General features: G+C 34.0%; 1 protein-coding gene across 1 annotated transcript; it reads left to right on the forward strand.

The window, feature by feature from the left end:
* Window positions 1–9,119: 9,119 nt before the first annotated feature.
* Window positions 9,120–11,952, forward strand: LOC134266442 (zinc finger protein 37-like). Its single transcript, XM_062748681.1, has one exon. It carries the CDS (start codon window positions 9,146–9,148, stop codon window positions 11,789–11,791), a length of 2,646 nt encoding a protein of 881 aa, XP_062604665.1. The 5' UTR covers window positions 9,120–9,145; the 3' UTR covers window positions 11,792–11,952.
* The last annotated feature ends 832 nt before the right edge of the window (window positions 11,953–12,784 follow it).

Here is a 12,784-nt window from a genome sequence, read left to right on the forward strand (position 1 = left end):
AATACGACCTCCCACCTAAAGATTCAATATAACTCATTCCCTCAACCCCTGACAAATACATCACATGTGGCTGTGTTAATTTCACTTTCGAAATCTCAATAACGGATAAAGCTTCTCTGTATCTGCATGTCTGGTAATAATACATGGCAAGGTACAACATGTCCGAAATACAACCAATCTTGGCTGCTAATTTAAGCATCTTACAAGAAATTTTATCAGAAATATATGTCAAGCTGTTGTTTTTATTTCTAGTGTAAAGGTTGTGTAGTTTTTGACTTGTATACTGGTTATATAATAGAAATGCTGATCTCTGGAGTATTTCCGCTGCTAGATTTTGTAACATGACGATTTGATACTTTGTTGAAGGAAAACCTGTTAATTGCTCTATCTGATACAAGGCCTTTATAAGACAATGCAGATAGAGTCGTGATGGCAAATCTTGCCTAACGGGTATAACCTCTTGAAATAGCTCTCTGTCAAACTCAACCTCCACCATCCAATTTTGTTTATCTATGTACATGGAGAGTCCAGGGTAACAGAGACAGTTTATAATGTAGGGCCTGATTGATGGACTCTGTAACAGACATGATATTCCTTGTTTATAAAATGTAAACAATTTTAAGAATAGTGTTTTTTGTGATCTGCCATAGATTTTTGTTAAAAACATGTTGTTTTCTGGAATAAAAAAGTTTGGACATATTCCCTCATACACCCATTTTAGAATTAATTTAAAACAAGCCCAGAAAATCTGTAGAACATTTTCTGGACAATATTGTGGCATTTCGTTTCGTTGAAGCACCCAGAAAATGGCTGTTTTCATATGATAAGAACAAAGTAATTTTGATTCATCACTTAATCCTTGATTGATAACTTCATTTAAGAAAATTTTCAATAGGCCATAAGTTGTAAACTGAGAGTGGCTCATTGCATAGGTAAGCTTTTGTTCTGCCTGCGAAAAAGATATCCTCCATTCATTGTCTTTGTGATATCCTAGACTGTGTCCTACTGCTACAAAATGACATCCAGATTTTACAATGTCATGAACAATATGCGTTTTTGGCCATGAGTGACATCTATCAATCCATGACAACGCAGATGGAGGCCAGAAGTCGCATGCAAAACAATGAGCAAAATCTTGTTCAATTCCAGATGAATTTGTACGACTGCATGGTCCATGTATGGAAGCAGTAGGAATTTCTATAGTTTGCATGTTTTCTCTGTATTCGGAGCTAGATATATAAAGTCGGCCATCCAATACGAAACACGAAGACAGAACAGAAATTGATGCTGAAAGTGATGGTATCCAGAGTAAAGTAAAACCTGGTGGGCTATCTGAACTGTCTGCAAGAATTGTAACATATCTGTGTACGTTGTAATACTGAGACTGAGATAATTCCCAGATCACTCGATAGAAGTTTTTCCATATCATTATATCTATGTCAGATTCCTTTAGTCTAAATCCTTCGCCGTGGCTCCCGCTACACATCCAACTTTCTGTCTCTCTCAATTGATTCATCACTTCATAAAAGACATCTATCACATCTCTCCTCATGGCCATTTCATGTCGAGTTCCCAATATATTACAGAGTCCCTTATATATAGACTTCGACAACTGTTCCATCCCTTTTGCACTAAAAGAAACATTAACTAAAGATGTTTAATAACACATAACATTTCGTATTAGTCTTAAACAAACTATTAAACTCTATACACTAATATTTGCTAATACCTCTCCTTTACAGCACTACTTGAGCTATACAAATGTATCAATGTATGGATATAGGTTGGTCATACTTATAGCATAGTATTGTATGAACAAGTATTCAATGTAAAGTCTGAGGTACGATCAGAGGGTAAATTTTCAGAGACGTCATGAATGGTTGAGGCATTCAAACAATGGACTTTTGCAGTTGAGGTTTGAAAAATAAAAAAAAAAAGTGTGTGTCGGTCTTGTTAGAAGATCGCCAATCAAAATAAAAATAAGAAGATATCACTTTTGAAATTTTTTCGGAATGTTGATAAGGAGTGTGAAACAAGCAAATTCAAAGAACGGTGGTCCCATGTTTTCTGTGTCTGTAGGGGTGAAATGGCATGTTTTATGGCATATTGTGTCAAATACATATGTATTTGTGTATGACATTAAAAAATATAATGCACACTGTTTTGCTTTAAAAATGACAGTTGAATGACGTAAATTTAAGGCAAGTTATTAGAAAAATAATGTAAATATATAACCTCATGAATCTTCAAAAATTAAATTCCATAGTCATTTAAATTTAGTAAAAATTTTTTTATCACCTAAAAGGTCAGGCCAAAATGGTCTAAATCCTAGTATACTCGGGGATGCATGCGTATCTTGTCACAGGAAATGCACATGTCAAATATGAAAACCATATCTCTTCTAAATCAAGAGTTACGAGATAAAAATGACATTTTATTAGGTCAAACAAAAACCGTTGTGTATTTAGAAAGGTCTTGCGGGTAATATGAATGTTTAATATAAAAGACCTATCTCTTCTCATTCAAAAGTTATGGCTAATGTTTGTTTTATTAAGTAGCTCAAACTTCAAGGTCAAGTTCACGGAGTGAAAAATCATAGTGTGTTGAGAAAGGTCTAGTCACAGGTAATATGTATGTGTATCATGAAAGCCCTCCTCATGTAAAAGATGGGATCAATGTTTAAGTTTTTGTGACGGACAGACTGACAGACGGACGGACGAATGATATATAATAAATCGGGGACAAAATTATTCCATACATCGATTTTTTGTGTGTGGAATTTGATAATGTCAGTAATCCCTATCCTAATTTCAAAACCTAATTGATAATACAGATACCAAATGTTTAAAATATAATTTTTTTTTCTTACCTCCGTGAAATTTTACAGGAATCCATTTTATTTGACAAAATATGAATTTTGCAGGAAGTTTTCAGTACTTATTTTTAATTCTGAAATATCCGATTGAAATCTGCTTTTTTTTCAGAATCATATATCTTTGCATTATTGGTGCCCCGAATTATATACGTAGACTAACAGATGTCACATGATTACTGTCCGTCTGTCCAAAAACACTTTGTGGGATAAAATTACTTTACAGTTTTTAACTTTAATTTTTTTTAATTGTACTTTCCCATAAGGGAAAAATATAAATACAATATGGGAACATTAGATCAAATGCTGAAAGATTTTTTCTTCTAATTGTTAGGCCAGTACTTACTTTGTAGCATATGTATGCCATCCAGGTAATTTTTTTTCAACATAATATATCGTGTGAATTCAATACAACTTTCTCGTAAAATCAAGACAATTTGCTGCTTTTGTCGAGATAGACTCACACTCCTTATGTTCATCGAAACAGTTAATTAATTGTACTAAGTATAGTTGTCACTTAAGTTTTTTACTTGAAAAAGACGTTTAAGGCAGTCTTACATTCAAACTCTATGATAAACATGTTGATCATCAACTTCCCTCACTTATGCAGCAATATACCTCATCACCTGCATACTGAGAGCATATGAACACTCTCTAAAACGAGGTAAATTAAACTGACAAAAAAGTTGATGAAACAGGAATTTCAGCTGTCTCGTCTAAATCACCATTTCGTACGTTCTATGGTCGATACAATGACCTTGTCTGCAAATACAATTTATAATTGAGTCAAAGGCTACTAGATAATATAGAATCTGATACATGTCAGCAAATACAATTTATTATCGAGTAAAATGTTGATTGACGTTTATCATACACTGAATTGACGATGGATTTTTTCGTCATTCCCCGATCGCATCAAGGAGCACATGGCGGGTGTGACCAGTCAGCAGGGGATGCTTACTCCTCCATGGCACATGATCCCACCTCTTACGTGATGGAGGTCCATATTAGTTCTGCTGCTATTTTGTATCGTTTGATGGAGTAGCACAAGGATAATATTATTTCATTAAAAACATGAAAATGGTACATAATTTACAAAATGTAACTACATCATTTAAGAAAAAACAATTAGATTTTAACCATGCTGGAATTGTTTTATTTAAACTACTTCAGAATACCCCGTATTCTCATTAATGTAGCAGTTTGTATTTTATGATATGGCTCTTGTTTGAGTGATAGTTGGTAGGCATACAGAGCAGCCTGGTTGTCCCCCTTTATCTGTAGACAGATACCAAGGATCTGCCAGGATATATCTCTGAAAAGTGGTGGTATGTGTATCCCCTGATCATAGTGCACAAGGATCTGTAGATCATTTAAAGCTCTGTGCGCACAAAGAGGACTGACATGTCTTAAAAATAGGAACTCTAGCATATGTGAGATTATAAGGGGTGGAATTAATAAAAATGATTCTCCACTGTGTAAAGCAGACACTTGTTCTGGAACTATTTCAGTGATATAAACTATTTTATTGCCAATTGTGATGTTTTTAGCAACCCATTCCTCATTTTTGTAGACAACGGCCGTCCCCAAAACACTTCAGAATACATCTCCGCGTCCACTCCATGCATATATATCACATATGGTTGTGTCAACTTACATTTTGTTTTCTTTATAACAGAGAGAGCTTTTTGGTATCGGCCTTCCTGGTAATAATACATTGCAACATATAACATATCAGAAACACAACCAAACTTGGTTGCTAAATACAACATGTAACGGGACATTCTCTCATATATGTATATCGATTTGTTTTTGTAATTTTCAGACAGCTCACCGTACATAAGAAACGCAGTTCCTTGAAATATTACTGATGTATAGTTCTGTAACATGGCAACTTGATATTTTGTCAAGGGGAAACAAATGATGGTTTGTTCTATCTGGTGCGAGACTCTTTCAAAATTATATAAATCCCGTACCGAAAGAGTTGCATGTTTCTGCATTTCTAGGAATAGCTCTACATCAAACTCAGCCTCGGAGATCAAAAGGTTTGTATTTATTCTGATAGAGAGTCTTGGGTCAGGTCTTACTTTTATGATATAGGACCTAACTGATATAGGACCTAACTGAAGTACTCTGTAACAAGCATGCCATTCCTTTTTCGTATAATGTTATCAGTCTACGAAATAAATTTGCTTGTGAATTACCATAGATTTTAGTCAGGAACATGTTATTTTCTGGAATGAAAAAGTTAGGACACACTCCTTCATACACCCATTTAAGGATGAGTTTAAAGCAAACCCAGAAACACTCCAGAAGATTTTGTGGACACCAATGCTGTGTTCTGTTTTGTTGAATCACCCAGAAGAGAGCTGTCTTTATGTGGTAGGAACACAGTAATTTACCTTCCTCGCTGTATCCGTGGTTAATGACCTCATTTAAGAAGATTTTTAGTAAGCCATAAGTTAAAAATTGACAGTGATTCACAAGTGAACACAAGTTGCTGTTCTGCCAAAGAGAAAGATATCCTCCATTCATTGTCTACATGATTTCCGAGTTCGTGACCGATTGCTACAAAATGACAACCCTTTTTGACAATATCATTAACAATGCTAAGATTTGGCCACGAGTGACACCTGATTATCCATGAGGAAGCAGACGGTGGCCAAATTTCACTAAAAAAGCAAGCGGCACAATCAAATTCAGTTCCTTCCATAATTATAAAACTGCATGATCTATGTTTAGTAGAATTGGGGATTTCTAAGGAACCCTTGTTCTCTCTGTATAGAGAACTTGATATATAAAATCTCTCATTCATTCTGAAACACGATGCCAGAACACACATGGTTGCTGAAGATGTTGGTAGCCAGAGTAGGGTAAATCCAGGTGGACTATCAGAACTGTCCGCAAAAATTGCTGAACACGTACTTACATTATAGAGATGGTTCTGAGTTAAGTCCCAGATACAAACAAATTTTTTCTTTGAAAAAGATTTAATATCATGTCACAAGTTTAGAAAAGTGGATGGTTCTTAGAATTTTTTGTCTGAAGAACTGGAAAATGGAATAGACTTGGAAAATATTCGTAATATTTCAATACTAAAAACATATATAGAGAAATCACATTCAGTAAAGGTTTACAGGAGAAAACAAATTTCAGAATATGTTATCTTGGTGCTAAAAGTGTAATATAGACTTTAGAAAAATATACCAAGCCAGGTGAATTTTAAGAGGAAGATCAAAATGACAAAAAATAGTAATATCACATAGGCTGATTTTTACCATTTAGCTTTTCCTAATAAAATTCACCTGGCTTGGTATATTTTTCTTAAGTTTATATTACACTTTTTGCACCATGTTAACAAATTCTGAAATTTGTTTTCACCTGTAAACCTTTACTGAATGTGATTTGTCTATATTTGTTTTTTCATTGAAATATTACTAATATTTTCCAAGTCTTTTTCATATTCCAGTTCTTAGGAGAAAAAATTTTAAGAACCATCCACATTTCTAAATCTATGACATGATATTAAATCTTTTTCAAAGAAAAAATTTGTTTGTATCATCTGTCCTTAAGTCCCAGATCACTCGATAGTTATTTGGCCATGTCATGAAGTCCACATCAGATTTCTTCAGTCTGAAGCCTTCGTGATAGCTCCCACTCAAAATAATATTCTGCGAATTAACTTTGGAAGGATTCTGTACGATGATCAAGACTTCGAGCATATCCCTCCTCATAGCTATTTCATATGGAGTTCCTATTATTTCACACAGTCCCACAAACACAGGCTCGGACAAGTAAGGTATCACTCCCTCACTGATAAAAATAGTAAAATAATTTGATGTAATCTTGTTTTATTCTTAAATTTTTAATTTATAGTTTATTTATTCAAATTTTTAAGTTGCAAGTACAATGAAATTTATTGTTTCTTACCTGTTCATCTTGCTGGAAGCCACTTTCATTAATGTATTTAAGTGGGAAAAAAATTGCATATTTTAGACTTTTTAAAGGAATAGTATTACAGTGACTCTTCTTTCAATTTCATGCATCAAAACACTGTAATGACCTTAACCTTCAAGGAATGTTGGTTTTATATGAAAATTAAAAGCATGCACTTTAGACGTAAGGTGTATTATATTGACAACACGTAATGTATTCTACGTATGTTTCAGTACTTCACAAATAATATTGACACATCTGCGAGCTTCTGAACAGCATGCTAAGTACAATGTACATTAATTTTAACATTGTACATTGAATAACTTAAACATCTTAAAATTTAAAGGATTATTGTTTCATTATTTTTTTAATTTCATCAAAATAAGGAATTCACACAGTTTTACATATATATCGAAATTAGTGATATTTCTGCATGACTTTTTCCCCCAACTATACATGCTATAGGTGTGATATTGCATTTGGAACACAGTGAATATTCACATAAAATTTGGCTTCTTAAATGAAATATATGGAGATAATGGAGAATATTCAAAAATCCCCTAAACAATACAAAACAGGAACAGAGCAAACATGGACCTCCAAAACAACGTAACTATAAACAACATGTTCTTCAATTTTCAGCTAAATACAATTTTTTAAGATCCCAAAGAACCAAAATGAATTTCAACATATACCATATAGATTTATATTGGATTCCGAAAGTTCATAAAAATCCTAATTAACAAACAAAGATGCATAGCGGGTTCCAGTAAATGCTAAACCAATTCCTCTTTCTTTACTCCTCACTAAGATATTAACTGTAGTGAAGGAGGAAGTTCGAAAGTGCTGTGCAACAATACATTCAAGTAGTGGTGTGAATCAGATGTGGATACTTAAAAAGGAAATTTTGGACAATTTGAAATCACAAGATTTTACCAAAATCAAAAGCTTAAAACTTAACACTTTTCAATTTTATACACAACCATTCACCACGATAAATAAAAGTCCAGGCTTTTTGATATCATTGACACCTGTTTTTTTTTTATCAGTAAAAATGGAACTCGTAAATTAATTACCTACATGTGTCATTGGTCAAATGCAAAATTATTTTGTTTATAAAAAGCATTCTGATTGTACACAAAAGTACTCTGAAGTTGACATAAAAAAGATGCTTGAGTTTCTGATTGATAATTATCTATGTGGTATTTGGAGACCAGGTCTTCCAACAATCTATTGGAATTCCCATGGGTACCAATTGCTCCCCGTTATTGGCAGACCTATTTATTCATATATGAATCATTGTGCAAAATCTTATATGTGATAAGAAGAAAACAATTGATATGACCTTCAAGTCGACATTTAGGTACTGCGTGAATATATATCGACGACGTGTTTTCAATTTACAATTAATGATAATTTCCATTCTTTTGTCGGTACGATACATCCTGGTGAGCTTGAGATTAAAGATCCCACAGAGTCTGAAACACCTGTTTCATATTTGGATATTATACTTGAAAAAGACGTTAATGATAATCTAACAACCAGGTTCTATGATAAATTAACGCAATGACTTTTAACTTTACAATCGTCAACTTCCCCTACTTAATATGCAGCAATATATCTTCATACGCATACGGAGTATATATATCTCAATTGATTCGATACGCAAAAGCATGCTCTACGTATGAACAATTCTAAAACAAGGTAAATTATTGACAAACAAGTTGATGAAACAAGAATATCAACAGCCTCGTTAAAAGTCATCCTAATTGATCAAATAAATGGAGTAAAGTTTTAATGGGTGGATCTGTTGATTTTATATCTTTGTATATTTTAATATAAGTGAAGTCTTTAACATGTTTAAATGAGAACTTGGCTTTTTGAAAGAAGCAGCATTTGAGAGTACATGTATTTTACCTTAGTATTTGTACGTTTTTACACATATTAAAATCATTAATTGAAAACTTTTCTTTTATTAAATGCCCACTACTGTTGAAAATAATTATTTCTGTTTCGTTAACATTGATTTCCAAACACCATTCTTTACATTTGTCTTGGATTATATAAATACGTACTTTTTTGAAAAATTTACATATCAAAAAAGTATACATACATATCAATAAACCAAGATCTGTGCCTGTCTATATATAAAGTTAAATTTCATACCGAGATTCGCATATATATTTGTCTGCTTAACTATGTCTAGTTAAATCCTCTATACAATTACAAGTTATCTCAAAGTATTAGGAATATGAACGAATATTTTCACGTACAAACTGCTTCGTACCTTTCACTTCCGGTATAAAAAAATGTAAACTATTGTCAAGAAGAAGAAAAATGCAGTTATTTACAAGTGTTGCTGCCAAATTAACTCAAGATGTGCAAGATTTACTTTGTCAAAACACTGATGGATGTTTGAGTGAGAGCGCTGTTATACAGGAACTTGTGTCAAAAACTGGTTTGATGTTAATGCAGACGGGTTCTGTGTGGGAACTTGTCGGCAGCATCCAGTCCGTGTTTAGTGCTTATGTAGCCTTGTCAAGGCTCCTAGACTCAGAGTTTCAGATCAAAGTAGACAATCTGATGATAGAAAATGAAGTTAGTTTAAAGAACCCAGGTGTAAGTGGTTCCTCGGAATTGAGAAATGAAAATGAGAGGTTACACATACCAGTCGAGGACTTCACAGGTTTACAAGCGGACTTTGAGATTTTGAACAAAGACAAAAATAGCAGTCGTGTTGGATTGAAAAGAAAAATTAAAGTTCCAGATCCTTTAGTGCTCTCGATCAATATCGATGATAATTCAGGGGAGTATACTCTGTCTGATGGTGTAGTCAAGTCCCGCAATGCAAGACTTGAATGGCAACCTGCAGCAGCTGACTCAGAAACAAGCACCGACAAACTGACAACACTGAACAAATGTGATAGTGAACTGGCAAAATCAAAACAAATTTCTGAGAGTCAAGTAACTAGAGAGATTGAAGTACTTAAGAATATAAATAATTGTGTTAAAAGAACCACAGAGTCTGTGAAAGAAGATTCAAATAAGCTGAAGAAGACAAAGAAAGAAAGGAAGGTGCACAACTGCAATAAAGAAAGAAGTGATTTGAAAATGGGGGAGAAAAGATCTAAGAAAACAAGAAGAGGTAAAAAACAAATGAAAACAACTGATGAGGGTTGTATTGGTTCAGAAAAGCAGACCAACAACAGTGATGATAATAACGAGTCAGAGAAGCCAGAAAGTGATAGAGAGGACATGAACAGTGAAGCTGATGTGGTTAAAGAATCAAAAGAACTGGAGTCAGACTCAGATGATGTATCTGGTGACAGGGTGGAGGAGGATTCTGATTTTGTTATGTCAGAAGAGGATTCTGAGAATGATAGAAACAAATCTCCCCCTAAAACTGCAAAATCAACCCTAAACAAGAAAAACAAATGTAATTTGTGTGACTTTGTTGGTACACATTCCCATGATTTAGAACAACATAAAGTGAAAATGCACCTTGACAATGTTCTTAAACTGGAAGAATACAGTAGTGTTGGAGATGTTGATGTATCAAAGAGCGACAATATGCTTTACAAAAAAGTGGAAGAACAGGGCCTTAAACACATTGATCCCAAAGCCAAAAATATTCCTTGTCAAATTAAAGACTGCAAGTTTGTGGCCAAACTGAAACACAACATGATTGAGCACTATGCAAGGATGCATACCGTGAAGAACCTTAAATGTAAATTCTGTGACACTCTGTTTTCCCTGTATAGGGACTTAAAAAGGCATCTTAAGCACCATAGTACTCAGTTTGCTTGTGATAAATGTGGGAAAATGTATAAGAGTTCTAGAACCTTTAATGCACACCTGAAGACTCATGAAGAGAACTTTGTTAAACCAGAATATGAGTGCAGTACGTGTGGTAAAAAATTCAGCACAAAGTACGTCCTTAGGTATCACGTAAAGTCAGAACACATGGGGCAAAAGAAGTCATTTATATGCCCCACTTGTGGAAAAAGTTTTACACAGAAACAGTCGTACGTCATCCATGCTAACGTCCATCTTGGAATGCGTCCTTTTGTGTGTGAGGTCTGTGGTATGTCCTTCCCTTATGAGAAATCTCTGAGAGAGCACAAGTACATGCATGAAGAGGGCAAACAATTCAAATGTGAAGTTTGTGGTAAACAATTTAAGCAACCTTCATCTCTTGGTATTCACTTGAAGATTCACAAAGAAACAAAGGACCATCTGTGCAAGGTGTGTGGGAAAGGTTTTACTCAGAAACAGGCTTTACTGCGGCATGAACGAGTTCACTCAGGGGACAAACCCTTTTCTTGCAGCATTTGTTCCAAGAATTTTAACGACGCATCTATCATACGGCGACACATGATCCTGGTACACAAAATCAATTCTAAGGACTGGAGGTCTTTCATTCAAACTAACACTCCCAGACAGTCAGATCATTTTGTTCAGATCCTGAATGGGGAACTACAACCACAACTGAAGAAAAGAAAACCCCCAAAACATATGGATGCAGACGGTCACAACAGTTCAAAGGACCTACAAAGCCAAGTGGGTTCCAATGTTGACTCGAGAGCTCATGCTGCGCTGGCTCTGAGTTCCATGGCTACCTCTGGTATACAGCAACAGAACAGTGCCCTGGTAGAATCTGCAGTATCTGAGACACCCGACACGATTCCTCAGGGACACATGAATATTCTGCCAAATTCTCGGACTCTTACTGACATACACAGCCTTAATAATAATGCATCTCCTGCCAACCAGGGGCAAGGGCAGTGTTCAATGTATGATAATTACTTTACTGGTCTCCCACCCACAAATTACAACTCTGTACAGTCTAAATCTAATGAACCTGGGAATGGGAACCAGTTAAATGCTGTTTACCCAAACATCGTCCGACCAGGCATGTCAGAACCGCTTCTGCACCAATACATGCACCTCCCATCCAATTACAGCCAGTACAATCAAAGTTAATCTATAGATTAACGGTTACATTTACATCAAGAAAAATTTCTCTTGTATGTGCAAATATTTTCAATATTGTATAAAACAGAAGCTTACCTTGGTAATTATGTTTGTTAAAATGGGAGCTGATGTATTGGTTGAAGATTTCATTCTATATTATTAAAAACCAGATACCTCTATATACATCTTAAATAATGAAATTGTTATCATTTGATAAAATTCAAAATGTATTGTGTTATTGTGATTCACTAAAATTATATGATCTTTTTAACTTTCAATTGCTTTTTAAAAGAAAATTTAACAAACATGGTTGTATTCTTTTTAAATGAAAATTACTTTAATTGTAGAAACCTCTAGGTTTGAGGTAAAAAAAAAAATTTAAAAGAAAATTGCACTACATCAGTCATGTATCAAAGGCATTTTGCTTGTTTTTAAAGAAACAATTTTTACAATATTTATGAATTTTACATTGTGTTGACATATATTCATTTCTACATGTATTTATGAGCTTGTTTTTTTAAATGTTTATTATTTAAAGATGCTAAATATACTGTACTCTGAAATTGTTAATTTCCATGATAACAGATCATTATTACCAAATAAAATCTAAGATACGAATTCATTCACCTTCATAACTTTACAAGTGAAGAGTTTGCTCATGCCTTGAAACCATAAACTGAGTACAGAATATAGTGAAAAGTTTGATTTTGAATAATTGTCATTTGTGACATTTACATTATCAAAAATTTGCAGGTCTGTATAATATTCCAATTTAAACATATGTTAAAAACTTTGTTATGTTATTATAAATAAGTCTGTTCTCAATTTATGGTATTGGGGCCAGAGCATGTAAACAACCTTTTCAGATATCAATGACAATTTGTCATGATGACAGGTAAAACCAAATGTTAAGGTAAACAAGGACATATGCCCAAGTTTTCCTTTATACTGATTTTCATATGTCTTTCAATAACTGCCCCGTCCCCGTCTTCCAGTCAGCCC

The sequence above is a fragment of the Saccostrea cucullata genome, unplaced genomic scaffold (assembly GCF_032062105.1).
Source record: "Saccostrea cucullata isolate Sc308-1 unplaced genomic scaffold, CSIRO_AGI_Scuc_v1 ctg1212, whole genome shotgun sequence".
Lineage (NCBI taxonomy): Eukaryota > Metazoa > Mollusca > Bivalvia > Ostreida > Ostreidae > Saccostrea > Saccostrea cuccullata.

What these genes read in the sequence shown, in the direction of transcription:
- LOC134266442 (XM_062748681.1), top strand. Translation starts at nt 9,146, where the DNA reads ATGCAGTTATTTACAAGTGTTGCTGCCAAATTAACTCAAGATGTGCAA.